The sequence below is a fragment of the Pan troglodytes genome, chromosome 11 (assembly GCF_028858775.2).
Source record: "Pan troglodytes isolate AG18354 chromosome 11, NHGRI_mPanTro3-v2.0_pri, whole genome shotgun sequence".
Taxonomy (NCBI): Eukaryota; Metazoa; Chordata; class Mammalia; order Primates; family Hominidae; genus Pan; species Pan troglodytes.
The window spans coordinates 66,469,275-66,496,335 of NC_072409.2; the positions used below are offsets into that span (position 1 = coordinate 66,469,275).

At 38.2% G+C, this 27,061-nt stretch overlaps 1 protein-coding gene across 8 annotated transcripts in view; it reads left to right on the forward strand.

Annotated features, from left to right (window-relative positions):
• Positions 1 to 27,061, forward strand: part of PCSK5 (proprotein convertase subtilisin/kexin type 5) — a 465,695-nt gene that overhangs the window by 83,540 nt on the left and 355,094 nt on the right. For all 8 annotated transcript variants that reach the window (XR_010148685.1, XR_010148686.1, XM_016960969.4 and 5 more), the window contains exon 3: positions 11,484 to 11,597. Coding sequence is in view for 6 of the 8 variants with exons in the window: in XM_016960969.4 (XP_016816458.3) it covers positions 11,484 to 11,597 (114 nt within the window). In the remaining 2 variants the exon portion in view is untranslated. The remainder of the gene's footprint in view (positions 1 to 11,483; positions 11,598 to 27,061) is intronic.

The following is a 27,061-nucleotide window of genomic DNA, read 5'->3' on the forward strand; positions in this document are numbered from 1 at the left end:
AGAGTTCAGGAAAAAGGAAAATGTAATGAAAACACCAAGTCAGAGACCTTCCCCCAAGGCAGTCCCTTATCATTTCTCTCTGTTGTGTGTGGGGCCCACATTGCGGGTCTTCATTCACACTCCTCCTCACCAGCGACTTCATGCTACTTATTTATTTATGTATTTTGAACTCATTTTAGGATTTAAAAACATAGGTTAACCTCAAGGGGACAGAATACACTTATGCAGACTTCACTCATTTCCCTAAAAGTTGCATATTTATCTTCTAACAACAGAAAGAAAAGACTAATTTTTACCCATCTCCCTTTGATTCATAAAGCTAGAGCTTGCCAACATAACAATTGGTCACCCCTTGACTTCCAAGATTTTAAATTCTGACAGTGAAGAGATTGAAAGATGCTGGAAAGATTTAAAAAACATAGAACTGAAGCTCCCAGAGTATTGAGAATGCCTCTTATTTAAAAAGAGAAAGCGCAAAATGGATGAAATGAAAACTCCTGGTACCCAGCTCTGAACTTACAGGCTCAAACCATTCCCCCTCCCTGAGTTTTCCCACTGTGATCAAAACCATAGCAGTAGGAGCCATGGAAATTTAGAAACAATAGCCATTGCCATTTATATTTAAATAGCTAGGAGAAGACAGTATGTGCAATGGAGCTGAATTAGTCACAAGGGAAGAGTGTTTCTCTCCATAGAAATATAGCTTTCATGACCATTGCTTATGAGCTATGGAATTAAGTGGTGTGTTATATTGAGAAGCAAGATGCTGACATGCTTTTTGATATTTAGCAGATCACCCTATGTCCTCTGCTTGGAGAAATAATGAGAACGCCCTTTCCTTTGCCAGCATTTGCCTCTTTTTTATACTAATCTCAGCTGAATTGAACAATTTCTCTACTCTGTACAAAATAAAGCTCCTCTTTGTATTCACTTGATATACAACTTGAGGGCATCCAATTTTTGCAAATACAGATCTGGGAATATCTGAAATGATTTAGGCACAGATTTGTGGGATTGGTCAAAGAACAAAAACCCATTAAGTGATTAATGCTTTGTTTTAAGGTAAAATTGTCATTCTTGCAGTTATCTAAAACTTCAACAATACTAAGACCAGAGTGATGTAACATATATTTACTTTAAATGTTGAATAGATTTTATTAATTACCTTGCCTTGGCTTTCAAATTGCTTAGAGGATGATTATTCAAAAGACAAATAAATGTAGAATGAAGTCATGCCACTGTGTTTTTCATGCAGTGATGATTTTGACCCTGGAGTGAAGCTGGGGGGTATTCTTTGTTGTCCCAGTTCAATCTCTGAATTAAGACTGCATTTAATCAAATGGTATGAATTTAACCCCAGGTGGCATTCAGACAGTAGAATTTGTTTTAGGTACTTTAGAATTTGTTTCCTTTTAATACATGAGCAATCGAAATTGTTTGCAAATTTCCTTTTATTGATTAAATGAGATGTCCTAAAGTTTAAAATGTAATAACCTGAAATACAGGTTAGAAAATGGAAGGTTTGGGGATATAGTCTTTCCATTCAACAAGTATTTAATGAGTTCTCATCACTGGCTTTTCCTGTTAATACCCAACCCCCTACTTCATGTTGGGTGCATACACACAGACACCACACACACACACACACACACACACACACACACACACCTTTTTCTCTCTTTTCCCTCTCTCTCTCTTTACATAAACTAAGTTCTTTTTACCCTCTAGAAAGCATCTTGGCATGGCTAGGAATAAGGGAGCTATCCTTTTTTTTCCCCAGAGGACAAATTAAACTTGTCCCAAAGAACAAATTTACTTGAGACAAATATAAAATAAGTGTCTTGCCTTTGAGAGATTTTCAGCAAGTTTTGGGAGCGACATCATCAATGGAAAAATGAGCCTGGAGTCTTTGAAATTATCTTTCCTGCAAGGATGAAGTAAAGCCAAAAAAAAAAATTGTCCTTACAAGTGGTGAAAAAACAGTTGCTTATGGGTATTATTACTAGCAGCCAAGATGGGTAGTCTTAAATTTAAATGTTTAAAATATTAAATACTTTATTCAATATTTATGTTATGTTGCAATGTTAATATTTTTATGAAATATTAATATTTAATATCAAAATATTAAAATTCAAATGTTTAATCGTATTTAATATTTAAATGTTAAAGAAATATCCCCTAATTTATCAGTTTGGCACCTTTTTTCCACTTAGCTGTAAGAGTTGGTTGACAGTCATTTCTATCCTCTTTGTATTTTCCCCTATGTAAGTACTTTTAAATTCATACTTCTGTTGCTTTGTGCTTTGATTATGGACTTGGCATTGACCATTGAAATGCTGGAGATGTCTTTTATTAGTCTGGGAGAATGCATCACTTAACATCATAGGTTTCATTGACTTGATTGAAACCTAGGCCTTTGCAGTTTATGAAACAACTGCTCATATCTATTTCTAGAGTCATATGTTTATTTATAACTGCTTTATTTATAATTGCCAAAAATTGGAATAAACCAAATTGTTTTTTAATGGGTGGATGGATAAACATACATACAATGAAATTTTTTTTTAACTATTATTTTAAGTTCAGGGGTACTTGTGCAGGATGTGCAGCTTTGTTACGTAGGTAAACGTGTGCCATCCATGTCGGCTCACTGCACAGATCATCCCTTCACCTTGGTATTAAATCCAGCATCCATTCACTGTTCTTCCTGATACTCTCCCGCCCCCCATCCGCCGCATATTCCAGGTTCTTGACCTGTGTCAGCACCTACTTTGTTCTTCTGTGTTTATCCATTTTAATTGTACCCACTGTCTTTTTTGCTTCTGAGATTTTATCTCTTTCCTTCTGAGATTTTGTCTCTTGAGATGGAGCCATTTCCTCCCGTCTTACCAGTAAGACAGGTAAGGTGGAGGAAATGGCTCCATCTCAAAAGATAAAAATATGTACAAGAGTGGGTTTCTTTTTTTTTAAGACAGAGTCTCACTCTGTGACCCAGGCAGGAGTGCAGTGGCGTGATCTCAGCTCACTGCAACCTCCACCTCCTGGGTTCAAGCAATTCTGCTGCCTCATCCTCCCAAGTAGCTGGGATTACAGGCGCCTCCCACCACGCCCGGCTAATTTTGTATATTTTTAGTAGAGATGGGGTTTTGCCATGTTGGCCAGGCTGGTCTCGAGCTCTGACCTCAGGTGATCCACCCACCTCAGCCTCCCAAAGTGCGGGGATTACAGGCTTGAGCCACTGCGCCCGGCCAAGAGTGGGTTTCAAGTGGGTGTCAAACAGAGAAGGGGTCAATAAAACATTAAAAACATAGAATTATGTAAAGAAAGATCATATCCTTCATTAATATTTTTACATGTTGTTCATTGCTAGTAATATAATCATCCTTGTGCTACCATCTATCTGTTGTTGAAATACGAAACATTTTGTAACTTGACAGGATTAAGCCTAAATTTTTGGCTCCTTTTTTTCCTCTCCCTTCTATTTAAAATTTCCTATTTTTTCTTTTAATAAGGAGAAAATTTAGACATCCCTACCAAGAAATGTATTTACAAGGTAAAAATATCCATTCACCTTACCTATTTCTTGAGGGCCTGTTGTCAAGCATCGTCTTTGGTACTAGGGATCTAAAACCTAGTTTCTTTTGCCCCAAGCCAGCCGTGGAAACATGCAATTAAAACACAAGTTACTAAGTACTTTGGGAGCTTGCAATTGTGAAGCACATTGTAAGTGTGACCCTCTTAACAATACAGGTAATTCCATTTTACAAATGAGAGTATAGAATACCAAGAAGTTATGTGATTTGCCCAAGTGGCCAGACTAGTGATTGGTAGTCCTCTACCATGAACTTGAGTAGTATGTTTTCCCAATTTGTTCTACACTGCCCATCTGTGGCAGAGTCTAGCCTAGCTCTGGGCACAGAGGGAATCATGCTGCTACAGTAGGTGTAAAGATCACACACAGGATGTTTTTAGATGTTTTAATAGCTCCAGAAAGAATTACTTTGTTTTTATAAAACCTAATTTAATGTTAAATTGTTTAGCAAGATTCATCCAACAACTGATATTATTTCTTTTTTCATAGAGTTTCAGAGGCGTTAATATCCAAAATCAAAGGATTAAGTCACTGTGTCTTCTGATTCCTAGTACAATGATCTACATACATCTGATGGTGCACTAAGTTGAATTTTAGGCTTTGTTTGAATGTTTCCCTTTTTTTTTTTTTTTTTTTTTTTTTTTCTGAGATGGAATTTTGCTCTTGTTGCCCAGGCTGGAGTGCAATGGCACAGTCTCGGCTCACCGCAACCTCCACCTCCCGCGTTCAAGCGATTCCTCTACCTCAGCTTCCCAAGTAGCTGGGATTGCCCAGCTAATTTTGTATTTTTAGTAGAGACGGGGTTTCTCCATGTTGGTCAGACTGGTCTGGAACTCCTATCCTCAGGTGATCAGCCCACCTTGGCCTCCCAAAGTGCTGGGATTATGGCGTCTGCCCTGGGACACTTTTTATCATAGAGATTATTTTATAATTTATCTGCTGTTTAGATGGCAGCATTGATTGAATCTGTGATTTTTACTCCATAATTTAATTGAAAAGACAGATGTTCATCAAAGCCGTCTAAAAAAAAAACCAGTTCATACTGGCTAGCATCACAAGGGTACTACCTCCAGATCTGGGCAAGAGGGTTTTTGCCTAGGGCCTCATGCTTTAGAGGGCCTTGCTTGATCCCTCTTTCAGCTGAGTTTATCACCATTAGCTGAGAAGTTGGTGGAGTTGTGGGGACAAGTTCAGCTGGAACCTGTATCCCCCTTCTAGATTATATTCCAGGTAATCAGGAGCCCACAGTTAGTCGACCAGATGGCTGGTTCTGCTTCCATGATTTGAGTGAGCTTCTTTCTTTGTCTGTCCACTGGAGGGCGAATGCAATACTAGTAGGCCTGAGGGATTGCAATAGGCATCTGTAGCTCATGGATGAACTGTAAACAAAAATACAAAGGTACACAGTTGTTCTAGACGGCTTTTGCATTAGCTGGTCACATTGCCCGTAATATCTTCTTTGAGAAATCTGCACAGATGGTTTCTCATTATTCAAAATTCTATTAAAATATCACATCTTTCAAAGAGGCGTTTCTTGACCACCTTACTTGAAATAATCCCTTCCTCCATAATCACTTTCTACCTCCTTACATTATTTACTTTTTGCATCATTTAACTTTTTCATCAATAACTATGAAAGTCAGTTGGCTGTTTTGTTCACTGCCATCCTGTAGTTTATCCAGAGAGTGCCTCCCACATAGGAGCTACTCAATAAATATTTTTAGCATGAACAAAAGTAAATGAAAGGGTCTTGAGGGTGGAAAGCACATTTTACTGCTTTGATTGGATATAACCATTTCTTTTTCACATTCACATTTCATCTTATCAAAACTGAAGAAAAGAAACAAGCAACAAATAGGAAAATCAAATTTTTAGAAGTAGGTGCATAATAGGGGAATAGCTTAAGGGGAGAACTATGATGTTAATTCTTTGAAAGTGAGTAATGTAATTAGAACAATAACACTATGAGTTTTTCTATAAACAAAATATAGCAAGATTAAGTTGATAATATACATTTCTAAAATTTTGGCTTCCTTAGAGAAAGCCAACCAAATATAAAATTTTACAGCAGAGTCAAGTTTTTTCAGTTTGGCCTATATTTTCTTTGGTAACACTGTTCTGAATGTATATGCAGTGTTTATTTCACAACTTCCCTCTGAATGACCTTTCAAAAATTAATGATTCTTCACATTCATGACCAGATGTTTTCTCTGATGGAAGCATCTGATGTTTGCAGTCATCAAATAAGATTCAAAATGCCTGTTTCAAGCAAATCAAGTAAAACTTCTCCATCACATCAAAAGTAAGGCTTTATTTGGTTCACAAGTAGCTATATGAAATAAACAGAATTTAAACGATCTTGATAATTTTTTTCTTTAAGAAGGTGACAAAATAACAATGCCAATATTTAAAAACTCCTCATTAATGATAAGTTGCTAGATGGAACACAATGTAAAGTATGGAAAATCCTTGTCTAACAAATGCTTTTACTAAATTCTCTGATTTTTTTTTTTTTCTCACCAGTTAGCTTTGATGTTTTGATCAGAGTTTTTAGAAAATTTCTAGGATCTGTTGCCTTTGGACTTTAGAGCTTCTTGGAGCCACATGTCAGTACTAAAACATTTTCTTAAGCCCTCGCTTTCCATAGCAAAAACATGTTATGTCCATTATCCACCTAACTCATACTTAAAAACAACACCCAAGATGCTCTATTTTGTTTTCAAAGTCAGAGAAGAAAATAGAGGGGAAGTATTTTTATGTTCTTTTCCCTGAATTGGTCGAAGCTAGTTAGTTCAAAAAAGATATAAAATATGTAATACCACCTATTTTATTTCCTGGCAACTGTTTCATTCAAATCATAGAGTAACATATGATTTACTACACTCCTTTATGAATATTAATCTCGTATCTTCACAGAATGACTTAATATCATTGATCAACTAGAACATCGACCTCACCTGTCTGTTGTTTTTAACGAAATGTTTATTCCTAGTCAAACCACAGAATTAGACTCTCTAGATAACATTTCAAAGCTGGAAGAAAGAGAGTAGAGGACACATTTAGTATGCCTTCCCTCATTTTACAAATAAAAGAGGCCCACAAAGATTTTTGCAAGATCACATAGGTGACTGGTAGCTAATCTAAGATAATAACCAAGCTCTTTCCAAATCCAACTCCTTTTTATTACTTTACCCAATTTTCTTAATATTTAAGTTGTGTTGGAATATAATATAAAATCATCTAAGGCACTTTTTATGTATTATTTTTTCTCACTAACTGCTTTTTAAAGAAATACATTGTGATTTAGACTTGTAGTCTTTTTTTTAGCAACAGGATCTCACTCCCCTACCCAGGCAGGAGGACAGTGGCGTCATCATGGCTCACTGCAGCCTCAAACTCCTGGGCTCAGGTGATCCTCCCACCTCAGCTGCCTAAGTAGCCGGGACTACAGGATCATGTCCCCACACCTGGCTACTTTTTTAAACATTCTTTTTTTTGGTAAAGATGGAAGTCTTGCTATGTTGTCCAGGCTGGTCTTGAACTCCTGGGCATAAACCATCCTCCTGCCTTGGCCTCCCAAAGTGCTGAGATTATAGGTGTGAGCCATTGGGCCCAGCCTTAGTCATATTTGAAATTGTTTTTTGATTGTATGATAGTGTGTATAGGTAACATATTCCCATGGATCAAAAGTAACAAGATTTAAAAGGGCATGCAGTAGAAGGCCTCCCTCTTATCTCTGTATCCAGCCACTAGTTTTCTACCTAGAAAGCAACCAGTTTATCAGGTTTTTTGTGTATAATCACTTTAGAGAGATGCCAAAAATATAGTATCCCTTTAAACCATTTGTAACTTACATTTTTTTTCCATTTTAACTGTATCATGGAGATGATTCTCTGTCAGTACATTAAGACCATTTCATTCTCTTTTATGGTTGTATTATACTTTACTCCATCATACAGATATGCTTTCATTTATTATATTAATCTCTATTGATATATATTTAGGTTGTTTACAATTTTTAGTTCTTACTGGCAGTGTTTTAGTAAATAACCTCGCACATTCACATGTGTACATAGGTAGGATAAACTCCTAAAAATAGAATTACTACTTTCGTCCTTTTTAAAGGAATTGTTTAATTATCCTCCATAGAGTTGTACACGTTTCCATTCCCCTCACCATTATGTGAGAATGAACCTTTTCCCATGCCCCCACTAACAGTATGTTATCAACCTTTAGACTGTTTGTATCTGAAAGGTGAAAAGTGATATCTCAGTTTGGTTTCATTTGCTTTTGTCTTAATATGCATGAGGCTAAGTGTATTGTATATGTTTAAGAACCTGATTTACCTTTCCAGAGGTTTCTCTACCCCTATCTTTTGCTGCTTTTCCTGTTGAATTGTTCTCTTACTAATTGTTGAAACTGTCTCTATATTAGGGAGATAGACTTTTGTTCATGGTAAGAGCTATACACTTTTGCCCAGTTTGTCTTTCACCTTCCCTGTGGTGCTTTTTTTTTTTTTTTTTTTTGGCCATGTCGTTCACATTATTTTTATGTAGTTAAATTAGTCAAAGTTTCTAAATCATCTTTTTGGTTTGTATTATACTTAGATACAATCTTGCACTCTGAGATTAGTGTTAAACATCTCTCATATTTCTTAAAGTACCTTTACATTTAAATATCTGATTCATTCATTCTGACCTAAGACATGAGAAATGGCTTCAGCTTTATTTTTTTTTTCCAGTTGGTTGTTGTTCCAACCAATGTGTTCCAAAACATTTATGAAGTAATTTTTTCCCCTACTGATTTAGAATAATACCATTATCATATACTGTATTCTTACATGTTTTGGGTCAATTTCTTGACTTTCTATGCTATTACATTGGTATATCTGTAGACCTTTGCTACTAGTATGTGTTTTAATTATTATAATACTTTTTAATATCTAAAGGGCTGATTCCCTATCACTGCAGGATGCATTTTTAAAGCAACAGCGTAATTTGTTTCCCATTTATATTTATGTAATAACTTACATAATTTATATGCATATGATCACATTTTTTTTCCTCCTGTTGCTTGCCCCATGTGTAGTGTCAGAAAGCTGGCAAATTCCAAAATAATGAGATACAAGTTCAGCTGAGATTATGAGGGCAGGCTTCCCATAACTGTCAATTGTGTTTTGGATCTTATAAAGGAGGACATCTTTAGACAAAGGTTCTTAAGCAGCAAATGCACAATGTTTACTTGGACCAAGGTCCAAAGGGAGAGAGTACTCTGAGTAGAGGGAGGGAGTGTCCCTGAAATCATGTAGCACATGTATGTTTAAATTAACGAAGGATAGACTGATGATTTCAAAGGTCCTGTAGCTTTTACACCCTGAATTAACTGTAGTTCCTTAATGTATTGGAAATAGAACTTTCAAAAGTTAAGCCAGTGAGGCAAAGCACACAATAATTCCCTTCTCTTAGGCTGACCATAGTTTTATGAAAATGAATTTTTAAGTGTCTTTTCTTTGCATGAGGCTTCTTGGCAAGAAATAAAATCTGTATAATGCATTACCTCTGGCTTTTTCCTTAAAGAGCTCAAGGATAGACATATGGATAATAGCTTAAAAATATAAATATGGTCTTTCCAGTCATAGAAACCTTCCGATCCAAGAGGTGCTTTCCCCACTTTCCAAAAAAATACAGGGCTATATACACATACCCGTAAGGCACCCAGGCAAAATACATGGTATTTGACACTAAAAAAAAACCCACTGAACTTTTCTTGAGTATTGCAGCCCTGTGATCAGACAGAGTGACTTGTAGTCAAATCTAGATGCCAAGTTGCTGTGTCACCTTCTAGCCACTAAGTCCTGTAACTAAGCATTTTTGTTTGGTAAAATTATAGAAGGGATGCTGTTGGGTAAGATATTTTGTTCTATTTTAGTACCTATAGTTCATCTAGGAAAATGGCTGTCACTTGGTTTTCTCACATACTTATTTCATTTGTCTATTTGAATGTATGCATAGGGAGAAATGAATATTTATAGTGTCCTTCTAAGGAACTGTTATCCACTCCCACCCCAGGATAGACTGTCCTGATCTCTAGGAGTCTCTTTAATGAGTCCGCACTGGGGAAGACATGATACTTTCCGGTTTATGCACACATATAGGTTGGCAGTGTCGAGTTTATGAATGCTTCATTAGGAAAGGCCACTGCCAATATAGGATTAGTTTTGAAAAGAGTTGTCTAAGCAGCCTTCTTTTACCAAGCATGCAAATATGAACTAGTTAACTTTATTAGGATAATACTTATAGACAGTAATATAAGGATTACAAGTTGCATAGTCAAAATCATCATAAATAGTCTAAGTAATACAGTGATAGGGCCTGTGTCAGATGTCATTCATGGAGGTAAAGATATTTTTATGAAGTGGAGAATTGTGGAATACTTGTTACCTTTCCTTGGTAAAGTGTAAGTCCTTCAAAGGTAAAACCAATTCTTACTCATCTTTGTATTTCTAACACAGTACCTAGCACTTGTTTGTTGAATGAATAAATGAGTGAATGAACCTGATCCCTTAGATTTTTTTGAAATGAAGAGGTTAAATTGTTTCCTGGAAATAGAAAATGTACGTGCAAACCCATCCTTGCTGCTCCACTTTGACTGAGAAGGATGCCTTAGGATCCCTTCTCCAGTAATCTTTTAATTGAGCAGGTGAGAGAGGTCTTAAAATGTTTACTGAATGGCTGGATATGGAATTACAGCAGTGGACCACAAAGCTCCCTTCCTCCCCACTCATTTTTTAATTCCTTTGTGGAGAGGAGGGATAAATGGTAGAACAAAACATTCCAGAGCATTGTGACTAAATGAGCTATCACCAGAAGAAATCAAACAAAGGAGCATTTAGGCACAAATTGAAGAATGCCACCAGGGCTGATTCTGCATTTGAGACATCCCGCTAAAACTGGAACATGCTTATTTTTGTGTTGCCGTAAGGATAATCTGTTTTAAAGAAAGTGTTCCCATACACACCCCTACCACTAGGTTATAAATTCTGCATTAGACTCAAGGTTTCTGGTTACCTTGTTTAAACAAGCTTATAACTAAATATTAAGATGTTTCTCCAATAGAGCGTGTTTGAATTTTATAGCTGGCAGGGAGCCTATGGCTTAGGAAATTGAGTGGCTTCTCCAATTTTGTGCCAGAGATAGGACTAGGGATTTGGTTTTTCTAATTCTCCAAATAGTGTTTTTCCACCGCACGGTGTTGTAGAAAGCCATTTAAAAAAAAAAATGATCCTGGAGCATTTTGATCCCAGAATGTTTTTAAAAATTGATGCATACTCTAAGTCAGTAAGTCAGGAATTATAAACTGTGGCATGTGGAACAAAATCCAGCCTGGTTTTGTATATAAAGTTTTATTGGGACACATTCACACCCATTCATTTATATATCATCTACAGTGCTGCAATGGCAAAATGAGTGATTGCATCAGAGACCACGTGACCTGCAAAGCCTAAAATATGTATTATTTGGACCTTTATAGAAAAAGTTGGCTAGCCCTTAGTATAAAGTAAGGGTGAAAAATTACCTTAAAAATTAACATTACCAATTTGTAATAAATTGGAAGTAAAATAGGATTTCTGAGAAAGCTAAAAGTTAGCTTGTTGTTGAGAGGTATAAATACTCTATATAAAAAACTAAAACACCTGCTTGCATTAAACAAACAAAAAAACCCCTGGGTTTCTAAGGAATCTCTGAGCACTTAGACTCAGAGATTTTAGTAGCCACAATGAAACTTGTGACTTAAATAGCCTTGACTTACAATGGGAAATGCCTCAGACTGTCATTTATGTTGTGATAACCCTGATGGAACGTGAATACTCACCAAATGTCCTTCTTGACAGGTGGAATGGATCCAACAGCAAGTGGTAAAAAAGCGGACAAAGAGGGATTATGACTTCAATCGTGCCCAGTCTACCTATTTCAATGATCCCAAGTGGCCCAGCATGTGGTATATGGTAAGCTTGCTAAGGAAGCCTGGCCTAGGGCCATGTCATCCAGTTTTGTGTTGTATGCAGAGAATCTGTTGGTCTTGGGAGGACACAGAAATACTGACCAGGGATTATTTCCTATTTTAATACCCACCATTTGAGATTGGTTAATGGCCTATGATGCTGTCTGGATTTTCTTTCTAACTTGGCTTGTTGGTTAAAATAAGGAGAAAAAGAAGGGAGTTCCGATTCACAGAAATTCTGTTTGAGAGCTTACTTTGTGCAGTAGCTTTCTAATTTTGGGCCAGAGGATAGAAAAATATGCAAAAGTGCACATACCCTTAGACCTATCAATAATCATGATCACCTCTGATACACATTTACTGTACCTTGAAACTAGTCTAGCTAATGCACACTGGTTCTTGAACATCATTGAAATGACTCTGCTTGTAAGTAACAGACCCCAAAATTATGTCATCTAATGTGTGCCCTCTCACTTTAGGTAATACTTTGTAAAAGTAGACCAGGAAAGGAAATCATGGAAAGTGTTCGATTTGGTAGTTCATGGTTCAAGCAAAAGATTTTTCAGTGAAGGAAACTTACTTAACATGTTGGGAAGAGTAATCCACCAGTTTACTTGGCATGGCCTCCTTTGAAAACATACATCTCTAATCTCTTAGGGATTTTAGGTTCATGATCACTGAGAAATGAATTTGAATATGTTACTCATGAAATCCACATGTCACCAATTTGCTCTATAATGTGTAAATCACCCTTTACTTTCTTCTTTCTTGAAAGTTTTTATTGCTAAATTTTGCCAGTATATTATTCACTATACTACTTTAGTTTTTGTATTCCTGTTCCTGCTTCTTTACAAAATGTCTCCAAACTGAAAGAAGAACATGAATCCATAGCATTCCCATAGCTGCCTCATGCTTTCCTGGCTCCCTGCCTCCCATTCCTTCTGCCTGGAATACGTTCCCTGCCCTTCCCCACCTCCTTGGGTCAGGATCCCCTGTCCTCAGAGCCCACACCTGAGGCTGACTGCTCTGGAAGGCCTTTCCTGTGTTCCTATCTTTTGTCATTTTCCCTCCTCTGGTCTCTTGGACCCTCTCCCTGCTGCTCATGGCATCCATCATGGCACTTTACACTGTAGTTATTCATATTGTTTTTTAACCTTCCCCATTGGACTTGGGGGGGGGTCTCTTGAGGGCAAGCTCTGCGTCTTGATCCCTTTTTATATCTCCCCAGAAACCTAACCCAGCACCTTGAAGGCTAGGAATTTGTGCTTATTTTGAGATGGGTGAATGTGGCTGGTATTTCTCTTAATTTCCCTTTTCTTGGTCTTACCTAGAAATGAAAGGTTATGGAAATATTTTGGATCCCAAACAGAATTTTACACAGAAATTTTCCTCATGTTTAAGGGGGAAAAAGGGAGGAATCATAAAGCTAAGTTCAAGGGAAGGCGGATCTAAGCATCCTTAGCCCCAGTAGCCGCAAAGAGTGAACCCCAAGGGAAGGCATTGGAGTGAGCACTGGCAGGAGCTAAGGAGCTTTGTCTGCACTGACAAAATGATAAGAATGTAATGGGATTAAGAGATAGCAGGAAGCAAAGCTGCCTCTACACCCCTGTTTATAAGACCAGGGTGAGAGAGACCCTTTTTGCTTGTTCTCATAGGAAAGAGCCAAATTGCTGTCTATGCATGATCCACTGGACAGTAGAACTATCTGGTAGCTTTCCCTGATCCTTTCATCACCCCAGCAGGGCAGACTGGACTCTAGCAGGAGCCATGACCAGGGCTTTAGCCCTTTGGCTAGCCTGGTGGCTGAAGGTTTCAGTGCCTGCATAGTGAGATCTTGTCACTCTGAAGAACCACTATTATTTCATGTCTTTCCAACATGAGGAGAGACTGAGAGAAGAGCTTTTGATTGGCCATTTAACATGTTTGGTGTTTTTCAGCACATATTTGATGATAATATTACAAATACATAACATTTATTGAGCACTTACTATGCACCAGGCAATGTGCTAAGTACTTTATGAGGTTTTTCTTTTTTCTTTTCTTTTCTTTCTTTTTTTTTTTTGACAGAGTCTCGCTCTGTCAGGCTGGAGTACAGTGATGTGGTCTCAGCTCACTGCAGCCTTGACCTCTTGGGCTCAAGCAATCCTCCCATCTCTGCCTCCCAGATAGCTGGGACTATAGGTGCGCACCACCATGCTTGGTTAATTTTTGTAGTTTTTGTAGAAGAGGGGTTTCACCATGTTGCCCAGGCTTGTCTCGACCTCCTGGGCTCAAGTGATCCTCCCACGTTAGCCTCCTAAATAGCTGGGACCACAGGTGCATGCCACCGTGCTTGGCTAATTTTTAAAGTTTTTGTAGAGACAAGGTCTCACTGTATTGCTGAGGCTGGTCTTGAACTCCTGGGCTCAAATGATCCTCCCACTTGGCCTCCCAAAGTGTTGGGATTACATGTGTGAGCCACTGTGCCTGGCCATGAATATTTTTCTAATGCAGCTGGAACAAATGCATGTGTTAAAATTGGCCTAGTTTTAAAGTGAGAAATCTGTGAGGCTTGTGAAATTTAGTTAACTTACCTAAGATCACCAAGCCTGAAAGTGGTGGAGATGCCAATACAGGCAGGTTGATGCAGAGTCCATGGGATTAGCACAACATCCTGTCTCCACCCTTCTGCTGTTTACGGTGCTGTGAGGAAGCCTCTAATCTATCCAGAGAGAAGTCACTGAAACACTTGGCAGAATGGTGGGTCCCCTGTGGGATAAATAAAGTATCTTGAGGACAACCAAAGTACTTCACAGATTCCTGTTAAATGATTACTTTCCCTTAATAAAAGGGATGGGAAACAGGTTCCATACCTTATGCTTCTCTGTTAGGACAGAACGAGTCAGGACTCTCAGATCTGCAGATCTGGATGTCCATCCCCATTGCTTCACTTAAAATCTCCATGATTGAATCAGTCAAACTCTCCTCAACTGTAACATAAAAGTGTCTAGCTCTTATGTATGAGTGGTGTCTTGCTGCATAACAAAACTTAGTTTTTAAAGCAATTATCTCCCAGCCTGGGCAACACGATGAAGCCCCATCTGTACCAAAAATACAAAAAATTAGCTGGGCGAGGTGGCGTGCTCCTGTGGTCCCAGCTACTTGGGAGGCTGAGGTGGGAAGATGGCTTGAGCCTGGCAGGCAGAGGTTGCAGTGTGCCATGATTGTGCCACTGCACTCCAGCCTGGGTGACAGAATGAGACCCCCTCAAATAAAAAAAAAAACAAAACAATTATCTCATAGATTCTGAGGGTCAGGAATTCAGACGGGGCCCAGGGATGATGGCTTTCCTCTGTTCTGGGATGTCTGGGGCTTTAGCTAGAAGACTCAAAGCCTTGGTGAGAGCGGGAAGCTAGACTTCAAGGTGGCCCAGTCACAAGGCTGGCACATGGGTTCCTCTCTTTGTGGGCCTCACCACAGGGCTGTGTAGATGTCCACTTGAGGTGGTGCTGGCTTCCCAAGCAGGTGATCCAAGAGATCGTGTTGGAAGTAGTGATGTCTTTTACGACATCTAATCTCAGAAGTCACAGACCCTTATTTCTGTAGTTTTCTATTGGTCACATGAGTCAACGCTGATTCAATGTAACAGGGAATATGTGTGGGTGGCGTACTAGGAGGTAAGGAGTGTCGGGAGCCATCTTGGAGGCCGGCTACCACAATTAAATGAAACTTTTAATGAGAGGCCTTTAACACAGTGCCTGACACCAGAAAACCCTCAGTCAATCATAATTGTTGTTATTCTCTGACTTCTTAATTGCAATACATAGTAGTTCCTTTTTACCTTTTGTTCAAATGAGTCAAAGAAAGGTGAGATCCCATGTCCAGTGGGCATTCTTGGGAGTATTGTTTGGCAGCACATCACTGACACAGCCCAGGCAAGGTGCTGATACCCTTCTTCTTTTTCCTGAGCCCTGGAGCTGCTGCAGTGTTTCTGACCTCCGTAGGGTCCTGCCTCCAGCTCGTTAGCCTGGGCCCATTTCTGTCGTTCAATATTTATCACAGGAGAATGGAGATTAAAGAATGGCATGAAGTGTGCCTGAGTGTCTCTTTTAATTAATTTAAAAGCTTTTCCCATATCGCTCCTCCCCTTGGAAACTGGTGTGCAAAATCATTATGTCTAGCCTTGAGGCTTGGGCAATATATTCAGGGAAGAGTACATTTGTGAGAGTTTGTTATGGAGATGATAGCTGTATAATTACTGCTGTGTCCTGACATACTGTGTTGAGATTTCTAGGAGTTGGAGGGTTAATCCTAGAAATTCAGTTCACTTCTTGTTGCATTGACAAGCTTCTTCTGCATCTATTATTTGCTAGACATGGTGCTAAGCACTGAGAGTTTAGAAAAACATGATTTGTGCCTCCTAAGATTAATAAAGCAGGGGAGTAATATGTAAGCATCAAAGAAAACTTGCTGGACAAGCAACTCCCTGCTAAAAGTTTCTCTGGGATCACGTGCATATATCTAGCCTCTGCTCCCCGGACATTGGCCTGTAATTTTTGCTCACAGATTTGTTTCTTCCATTAGAAGCTCCTGCAGAACTGTTAAACAGATCCAAGCTTGGGCCTTCCTTTAGTTTTTGATGTGGAGAGGGGCAAAGGCAGTGGGATTTCATCAGAACTAATGTGTAGTATGTGATAAATGCTCAATAAATTTTGATTGAATAAATGGATGAGCAAACTCTGTAATAAAAGCAAACCTGTGTCATTTCCATAGTAGAGAACGCTTAGTGTGTGTCAAGCATTTTGCCACACTTTCATGTGTATTATCTTATCGCCAGTATTCCAGTGAGTTAATAACTACAGTTATTATCTTCATTTTATAGATGAGGAAATGAAAGCAAAGAAAAGTTAAGTCACCAGCCCAAAGTCACACCATTTACCAGGGACTGACCCTGGTGTTCAAACTCAGCCATTTACTTGTAATGTAATTCTACATCATGCTTCATAAAGGACAGGCATTAGAATCACCTGGAGGTCTTCTTAAAACCAGATTTTTGCCTACCCTCCCACCCCTGGCACAGAATCTGGGAATTTGTATTTCTAGCGAGTTTCCAATTGATGCTGATGCTGGGGTCTCAAAACCCCTTTGAGACACCACTTCCCTACCGTATTTAAACCCAAGGTTATGTGAGCACAGCCTCCCCAGTTATCAGATGGGGAAAGAAAGGCTTTTAAACTTATGGGGCATTTTAAAGCACACTTGGTCAATTTAACTTTTTCTTGATCTTATACCTTCCTCTTGCTGACACTATTTTCTATTTGGAAAGCTGGCAGCTTTAATATGAGAAGATATTTTCACTTTACCTTCGCTGATTGAAAATACCCTTAGCTTATATATTCTTTCAAGCTGCTCCAGAGACAGAGGATATCTGATAGGAAAGGTCATGAGGATTTGGCCACGTCTTTGGAAACTCAGTGTAATAGAATTGGTTTTAAGGTACCCAGCTGATACAGTGGGCCGTTTTTTCACGACTAAAGAAAACTCAGTTTGACTCTAGAGACAGAGAAGTGAAGTAAGACTCTTCCTCAAGAATCTGGGACTACCAATTGAGAAAGTTTAGGGAGTTAAATATTTTAAAAATTATAAAATGTTTAGAATGTTCAAGACAGCCTAGGCAACATAGCGAGATCCCCTCTCTCTAAAAAAATGTAAAATAAAAAAAAAATTAGTTAGGCTTGGTGGCATATACCTGTAGTTCCTGCTACTTGGGAGGCTGAGGCAAGAGGATCACTTGAGTCTAGGAGGTCGAGGCTGCAGTGAGCTATGATTGCACCATTATGCTCTGATCTGGGAGACAGAGTAAGACCCCATCTCTAAAATCATAAATAAACATTGAAATGGCTGTCCATCCACCCCCAAACTAAGGAATGGAGTATCATCTATATAATTGAAGTCCCTCGTGATCTCTATTTTAGTAGCATCTCTTCATCCTCTACAGAGTCATCACTTGCGCTGAATTCGAAATACATTGAGGGGTTTCTCCCTTGTTGGTGGGAGGCTTCTCTTTGTAGGAGGGCTTATTCAATTTACAATATATGTATGTTTTTGAAGTCAACATAAAACACACATTCATACATGGAATTCAACAGTTGGGCTATTGCGTAGTCCCAAGATGACAACTTAGAAATGCCACTTGGCTGAAAATGTGAGTTTAATAGAAAAGATCTTTTATTCCTTTAGTTATGTAAATATTTCATCGCTTAAGGAAATTGATGTTGCATTTATGGTATTTCAAGTTTAACTGTTAGCCAATAATGATTTTGGAGAATCCCGTAGTAAATAACTTTAAATACACACACACACACACACACACACACACAATTTTTTTTCTGCCTCACAGAAGGACTCAGAAGTGTTTCTATTTGACTCTCAGACTCTAGTAATTCATATGACTGGTACTCCTTGACTCATCATCCTAGTTAGCACAGTAGAACTTTTTGTGATGAATATTGGGTGGCCTATTTAATATGCGTTATTTAAAGGCAGACAGTAATAAATGGATTCATTTTTGATGCACTACCTCAGATTTCATGAACGCTCTCTGGGTGGTTTTTCTGAGGGAAAAAAAATTCATATTTGTCGATCAGCAGAGTGAAAATTAGCTGAGTTCGGTTGTGCATGTGGGGCATATCTGCCAAAAGCTATGAACTAGCTAGGATAGTAATTGTGAAAAATGATTTTAAGCCCCATGGCTTTTTCTCAGCCAACTGGATGGTGTTCAGTACTCCAAGAGTTTGAGACATCACTGTCTCTGCGGTTGGCACACATTTTTCTAATGATTTATACTGTCATTTGACTCATAAAATCTGGTGGAGTTTGTGGCATTATTGTCCTGGCAGCTTGGAAATCGACCTTTTAAGACACCCCATTTAGCTGTTTTAATTGAAAATGCAACATGGTAGAAATCTGCAACCATGTGGCACATTCTGAGGCAAGCAGGAGACCTCCTGAGAAAGGACAGATGCCAGTGAGGCAGTAAATAATGGACTGGTAGGAACTAGTAAGAGTTGAGATGTGGTTTTGTTGTACTGGTCCTAGCTCTGTGACCTCTAGAAAGGTATTTACCTCTCTCAACCTTAGTTCATTTGAAAAACTGAGGAATCTAGACCAGATACTTTCTTAAGATCATTCCTGTTTGAACATTTAGTTCTACATGGCTAGTTGTACTGAATATTGAGCCTAGAGAGATCACATACCATCAATGGGCCCATGTCTTGATCTCCGGCCAAGAGCTACCCCATGAGATGTATACTGTGCTTTCATGACATTACTAATTCAAAGTCAATATGTACCTTGTTTCGGAGATCCCAAGACCACCTACAAATTTGGTAAATCACTAGGAAGACTTACATGACTCATCATGTAGTCATACTCATGGCTATGATTTATTTCCTAAAAAGGGTACAAAGCACAATCAGCAGAAAGAAAACGCACATGGGGCGAAGTCTGGAGGAAACCAGCATCAAGCTTCCAAGAGACTTGCTTTAGTAAATCACACAGAAAGCACTTAGTTCCTCTAGCACTGAATTGTGACCACACACGTGAAATGTTATCTACCAGGGAAGCTCATTAGAGACTCAGTGCCCAGTATTAGGAGTCTCATAGGCATCCCTTGCCTACCATATACCAAAATTCCACATCCACAGAAGAAAAGCAGGTGTTCATAATAAACCATATCATTTGTATAAATGGTTTAGGTGCAGTGAACAATTCTAATTGGGGAATGGCAGGAACCCTCCCGAAACCCAAGTTCCCAGATGCCAAACAGCCCAACCTTGCACACAGGACTTTCAAGGGCCACCAGTCTCAGGTCTGCTGTGTTAACTCCTCTGCACTTTTCCAAACCAAATTCATGATCTTACCCCCCAGATTTACCTGCTTCCACTGTTTCTGCTCTTAGTGAGTAGAGAGAAACCTGGATGTCATCCTTGACTCTACCCTTAAAGCCAATCCACCACCAAGTCAAAGCTACTTTACCTCTTGAGTCAGTTGCCATCTTTCCTTCCCCACAACTACCTTTAGTCTAAGCCATCATCTCTTAACTAGGCTACTACAACAGCTAGTTATCCACCTCCCAGTTTCTTTCTTTTCTTTCTTTTTTTTTTTTTTTTTTGAGATGGAGTCTCACTCTGTCGCCCAGGCTGGAATGCAGTGGCGCGATCTTAGCTCACTGCAACCTCCGCCTCCTGGGTTCATGCAATTCTCCTGCCTCAGCCTCCTGAAGCTGGGACTACAGGTGCCTGCCACCACGCCCGGCTACTTTTTTGTATTTTTAGTAGAGACGGGGTGTCACCGTGTTAGCCAGGATGGTCTTGATCTCCTGATCTTGCGATCCACCCGCCTCGGCCTCCCAAAGTGCTGGGATTACAGGAGTGAGCCAGTGCGCCCGGCCCCACCTCCCAGTTTTTACTTCTGCACTCTTCCAGTCTGTTCTTCATACAGCAGCCAGTGATTATTAAAACCCCCAAGCAACCAACCAAAGAAAACATCTCCCCATTTAGTCATTTCCCTTTGTTTAACACTTCTGAAAAGACTTCCCACTGTTTTAAGAATAAAAACCCAAATGCATACCATTGCCTTGAAGGCCTCACATGATTTGTTCTCTGCTCACCTCTCCAAACATCTTGCAATACTTTCTACTTCACTTTCTGCTTTCAGCCCATAGGCTTTATTTTTCTTCATAGAACATACCAAATTCCTTCCCTTCACAGATCCTTTAAACATGGTCTCTCTCTGCCTGGATGCTTCTCCCATGTCCCTCTGCTGGGTTAATTCCAATGCTCCCTTGAGATTCCCATAATCTTGAGTAGCCAGGTCCCCCACTCCATTTGCTGTATCACCATGCACACCTCTTTTTGTGTGCTTAATGCAGTTATAACTTTCCATCTCTGTGTGTGATCATGTGATAATTATCCTTCCCATTAGATACATTCCATGGAGGAAGAAACCATAAAAATCATCATGGAAACCTTAGTGACTCACACAGTTCCTGATATATAATAGGCCTTTATAAATGTGTGTTGAATGAATGAATGGATTAATAAAGCATGAATAAATAAAACATTATTTGTGCTCATGTTTATACTGTACTGTATTTCTAGTTTACATTAACTTCAATAAACTGCCAGTAAAAGAATAAGTGTTTTATGATTTTTTGGTATGTTTTGGAAGAAGTTACGTCTTTGTGATTTTATCTGGGAGTGCTTTTTCTGATATCTTGAATTGGGAGTTGTGCTCCTGAGATATTGTTGCAATTTGGTCCTCATATCTGGTGTATTTACAACTGTCCTGCTTGGCCTCTAGTCACAGAGGACTATTTCTTTAACTTAGGTCTGTGGGTTAGATGGAGGTCCAATCTGTTAATAGTTGCAAATGTTGATGATACTTTTAACAGGATTCATTCATACACACACACACACACACACACACACACACACACTCACACACTCACACACTCATACCTCTCTGATCTTGTTCTCTTCCCAATGATGATGACTTCACTAGGAAGAAAAAGTCAATAATATTTCATAATATTTCTTTATCATTTGTTTTCTACCCATTATTTCTTTCATTATGGGTAGTAATCATAATTTTCTGTGATAGTTTATGAAGATCTATTTATACTATGGCATTTTGAAAAATCTATCATTTCCTTGATGCGTTTAGACCTGTAAGATTTTCAAATACTGGTCCAAGGCTATTTAGGGAACCAAACATGTGAATGACTGAGCTGGAATAATAGCACCTCCTTAAAAAAATACTTTTTATTCATTAAATCAATAACACAAAATAAAAATTTTCATAATTAATAATTCCAAGAAAAAGCAAACTCGTATCTCAGGTGTGGTCTGTATTTGTTCTACAGCTTAGGGAATCCCAACTGAATTAAAGTTCCTATGAAGAAGACTTTTATTAATGCATTTATTTATTCATTCATTTATATTTGGCAAAGATTTATTTTTTCCAAGAACCTATATTATTCCTGATGCCAAGGATAAAATAGTAAATGCAATGACCATGTTGCCTTCTTTAATGAAGTTTAAGGGGAGCATTTTATGGGTAGGGATTTGGGTAATTTTCATCCTTTTGCCTAATCAGTTGATGCTGGCCTACCGGGACATGGCAGAACTATAATTGGTACTTGCTAATTAAGTTATGATAATTATGATAACTGCGATTTCATTGTCCCACATGATGGTTGTGATGGAAGTGGCTATATTAAGAATGTTAAATTAGCCTGTAAGTAACTAGTCAAAGTGCTTCCAGAAGAGGCTAATAATTAATGATCCACTTAGAAAAATCATTTTGATAACATCTATTTCTGCCAGTGCAAATTATTACAACCTTTTAAGAATTTGCTTGCACAAGATACAACTTATTTCATACAGGTAATTTATCTTCTTAGCTTTGCTTTCAAAGAGTAAAAAATATGTGAGTAGTCTTGCCCTGTGGGCCCCTCTCTACCATGATGGTGGTTCTGTTAACAAAGTTTTTTTTTTTTATCAAGATCTTAGCTAAGATTTTTCTTTAATTAGTAACTCATTCTCTTTTGGAGAGCAGATAGGATTGACCCTTGACCTATCTTAATCTGTGGTTGTCTTCCTGAACATGTTGATTCAAGTTCTTTTATCAAACAGCTGCTCTGATGCCTCATTGCTCATTTACTTTTCACTCAGTATTGGGATTAGTTGTAGTGATCAGGGCACATTTTTCTGGCTTACTGTAACCTATCTCTCTGCCAATAACTAGGGTTCTTTTAGTAAGTGCTCAATAAATGTCTGTGGATATAAAGTGAGGGGAGAGCCGGTCATTTAGATTTCTTCATTTACAAATTCACAGAACTGAGTTTGGCTACTTCTGAAAGGTGATTTTGCCTTCAGATGTCCTGTGTTGAGATTCAAGTTCTAAAATTATCTGAGACAGAAGCATCTGGAATGCTTCTTTTTCTTAATTTTGGTTAGCAGTGAACTTGGCTAGGAAATTCATGGAGTAAAAGGAATGATTTTTAGCAATCCAGTGATGAAATGAATTGGAAAGAAGACAAATGCCTAAATTGTCTGGGGAGAAAGTATTAACCATCTTCAAATAGAATGCACATGCACATCAATATGATTTTTCCAGTTTCTCCAATGTAAGGAGATCCTTGATAGGCTGCCTCAGCCTAAGGTTGAGATTGTAGACTGGTGGTGGATAGTCCAAAATGCAGATGATTCAAGCCGAAAGAGCTGCTCCACAGCAGATGAAGTGAAATTACAGTGAGACATGCAGAAGAAAACTATTAATTACTGAAACAGGATTTGATTGCTTAATTGCATAAGTCAGAATTGAAATTGGATTCAGAATGCAGAGGTGTTATTTTTTGATGGTAGATGATATGGACAGTCAAAAATGCATTCACCACTTATTGTTTCCATGATTAAAAAGAGGAAAAACCTGATGAGAAACCTAATTTCTTTCTTTATGCTAAAAAAAAAGTCAGTCAGTTTGTCTGGATGGTGTCTATTCAAACATTTGGTACGAGAGTTACAGAATAATCTTAAACGACTATTTGGAAGAAGTCTAGCTTTTGTTCTACTTCTTTTCTCTTTTAGTTTCCTGGTGAGTTGAATTTGACCCTTATAAAAAGCCTACTGGTATAGAAGTTCTGATCCAGACATTCAAAATTAATGTGTCTGAAGCAAAGTCAAACAAACTATGGTCAGGTAACACAGAACTGTGTTCTTCTAATAGTCTCGTTGCATGGTGTCCTGAAACTTAGTTAAATTAGTGCCTTTAAAACTTGGTCTTTGGATGTGTTACCTAGTGATAGAGAAATCATTTTTATCTTTTAGAGAACTCATAGAAATTCAACAGTATTCTCAGTCACAGTAACTCAAGCATAGCAGGCCCACATAATTTTTTTTTTTTTAGCTCATTCCTGGTCTGCTGAAATGTTTTAAATGCTAATTCTGACTTTTCTTTCATTACTGTGCTCTGTGTCCCAGGCCCTTCCACTTAACATTTGTGCATTTACACAAGCACACAAAAACAAACACTGTGCATGTTTTTGCAATTAGTGCTTACTTTGAATCAGGTGGTCTTTAAGAAGATAGTGAAAAAGAACTCACAGACCACTAAATTAGAATGGGTCTGAATCATAATTCAAGCCCTCAGCTCATGCTCAATACCACTCTAGTAAGTTTTCAAAAACTAGAAATATACTCTACTCAGATGGCTCTTTCTGTAATGGGTGATTCCACTCAAAAACACTTCCTTGTACTTTATCAGAAACTTAACGTCACTTGGTCTAAATTCCAGGTTGGTGATCACATATTTGATCTAGTTTACATGCTTTCACTGTAAATATTATAGAAATCTTTTGGAAAATTTAAAAGCAAAAGTCAGGAGACTAATATATCATGAACAACCACATCTCCATTACCAACTTCGATAATTACCAACTCAAGGCCAGTATTCTTTCATTTATTGCCCCCTTTACTCTGATTGTCTTAAAACAAATAGCATACCTCATTCATCACCGAATAGCCTAGTATGTATCTGTTTAAGATATGAACTACTTTTCATAAAACCATATTACTGTCACATAAAAAATTAATTTCTTTATATTATCAAATATCCAGCCAGTTTTCAAATTTCCCGATCTAAAAATTTTTTCTTTGTCATTTGTTTGAGTCAGGCTCCAAATAAGGCTTATACATTGTGATTGATTAATGACGTGCCTCTTATTTATTTATTTATTTTTTATTATACTTTAAGTTCAGGGTTACATGTGTAGAACATGCAGGTTTGTTACATAGGTATACATGTGCCATGGTGGTTTGCTGCACCCATCAACCCATCACCTACATTAGGTGTTTCTCTTAATGCTATCCCTCCCCTAGCCCCCCAGCCCCCAACAGGCCTCAGTGTGTGATGTTCCCCTCCCTGTGTCCATGTGTTCTCATTGTTCAATGCGGAGTCGCTCAGGAGACCCTAACCCAGCGGGGCTAGAGGAATTAAAGACACACACACACAGAAATATAGAGATGTGAAGTGGGAAATGAGGGGTCTCACAGCCTTCAGAGCTGAGAGCCCCGAACAGAGATTTACCCACATATTTATTAACAGCAAACCAGTCATTAGCATTGTTTCTATAGATATTAAATGAACTAAAAGTATCCCTTATGGAAAACGAAGGGATGGGCCGAATTAAAGGAATAGGTTGGGCTAGTTAATTGCAGCAGGAACATGCCCTTAAGGCACAGATCACTCATGCCATTGTTTGTGGCTTAAGAATGCCTTTAAGCGGTTTTCCGCCCTGGGTGGCCCAGGTGTTCCTTGCCCTCATTCCCGTAAATCCACAACCTTCCAGCTTGGGCGTTAAAGCCATTATGAACGTGTCACAGTGCTGCAGAGATTTTGTTTATGGCCAGTTTTGGGGCCAGTTTATGGCCAGATTTTGGGGCGCTTGCTCCCAACAGTTCAACTCCCAGACCTAAAACCATAAAATTCCTAGAAGAAAACCTAGGCAATACCATTTAGGACATAGGCATGGGCAAAGACTTCATGACTAAAACACCAAAAGCAGGGGCAACAAAAGCCAAAATTGACAAATGGGATCTAATTAAACTAAAGAGCTTCTGCACAGCAAAAGAAACTATCATCAGAGTGAACAGGCAACCTACAGAATGGGAGAAAGTTTTTGCAATCTATCCAGCTGACAAAGGGCTAATATTCAGAATCTACAAAGAATTTAGATTTACAAGAAACAAACAAACAACCCCATCAAAAAGTGGGTGAAGGATGATATGTCTCTTACATCTCCTTAATTTTACAGGCTCCTCTCCATTTTTTTCTCCTTAGAAAATTTTTGGTTGAAGAATCTAGGTTATTTCAGGCTTCATGTGATCTGGATTTTGCTGGCTGCAATCTCATGGGGTCATTTTGCAAGTTCTATCCCTGATATTATCAATAAATTGGTAGGTAGTAAGAGCAAAAGGCTCAAATTCAAGTTTAATTTTATTTTTGAGAAGGTGAGGGAAGACTGCTTCCCAGTGACGGTGTGTGTATTTCCATCTGTAGGTACAAAATGTCTGCTTGTCCCTCCCTGTGATATTAGCAGCTGCCATCACCTAGATCCTTATAAGTGTTCATTGAGGTTTGCCAGATAATGACACTCATTCTGTTATTTCTTCTTCATTTACTCGCTAGAATATTTTTATAAAGAGAAACTTCTCATCAATCATTTGTTACAGTGAGATACAGTTTCTGTAGGAAAGGCAAAATTAATCTTCAGTTCTTTCATTTTATTTATCAGGGGCTATTTCCCTAGTATTCACTGAAGGGCACCAATGAGATGTTTTCCTATTTTCATTGTAAATTCATTAACTTAAACATAGTTGATGTGTTTTATTTCATTGAAGTCGTAAACCTGTTCATGCTTAAACTGCCCCATCTTTGGCTAGAGAGAGCCTATTCAAGTTGACTTCTAGGTCCTTTAATGTGACCCCAGTATATTCTTTTTCTGGTATAATAAATGCTTCCATTATTATCTTGCATATTTTGTGTTCCAGGCCTGGAATCAACCTTTTCTCTGAGACCCTTTGTTCCTTTTTTTTTTTTTAAACTCATATTTAGAGACCACAATATGAGTGTTGTGATTCTGATTGCTGTTGGATTAATATTTAGGAGTTTTCAGTGAGCAGAGTTGAGCAATGTTTTTTACATATAAAATAGCCCATGAATTTATACAGATATTTTCAATTTAAAATCAATTCAGTTTTACTCTCACCAATTTTACATCTGCATCTTTTCCCCATGTTGAAAATTCTGTTCTCAGTGTCACCAATATAATTACTCTTTGATTTTATCTCACGCTATGTACAACACTCTCTTAGAATGACAGAACTACCATCAGCACTGTGATAGCTGCCAATAATTTAAATTTTATATAGTTCTTTTTGTCTTTAAAAATGTATCCCACACATGTCATGTGGTCAAGTTATTTGTTCAAAATTAATTGAAATATTTCTCTCTCTCTAAGTATTTTGAAATGACTCTCATGCTGCCCAGAATCTTCTCAAGATGAGCTATCTTTAGTCCTCCAGAAAAAAAATCTTTGTTACATATTACATGATTTCAAGTCTGCTCTACCATCATAGCTTTTTTTTTTTTTTTGCCAACATAGTTTAGTTTATGCTCTCTCTACTGTCGTTGGAAGGTTAGAAAATATTCCAACGATATGCATTACTCTAGCTTGCACAGGCAATAGTAAGTGGAAGGTAGCAAAACCATCTGTTCCAGCAACCTGATGCCCTGGAAATAAATATTCTATCTTGAAGGGATGACATTAACTCTACTAGGTCTTGCACAATAGTGTATAATTATTTCCCCTAATGTGCCTGTTTTAGAAAGGAGTGTGTTAAACTTGCCATTCTTTATTAGTCTGAA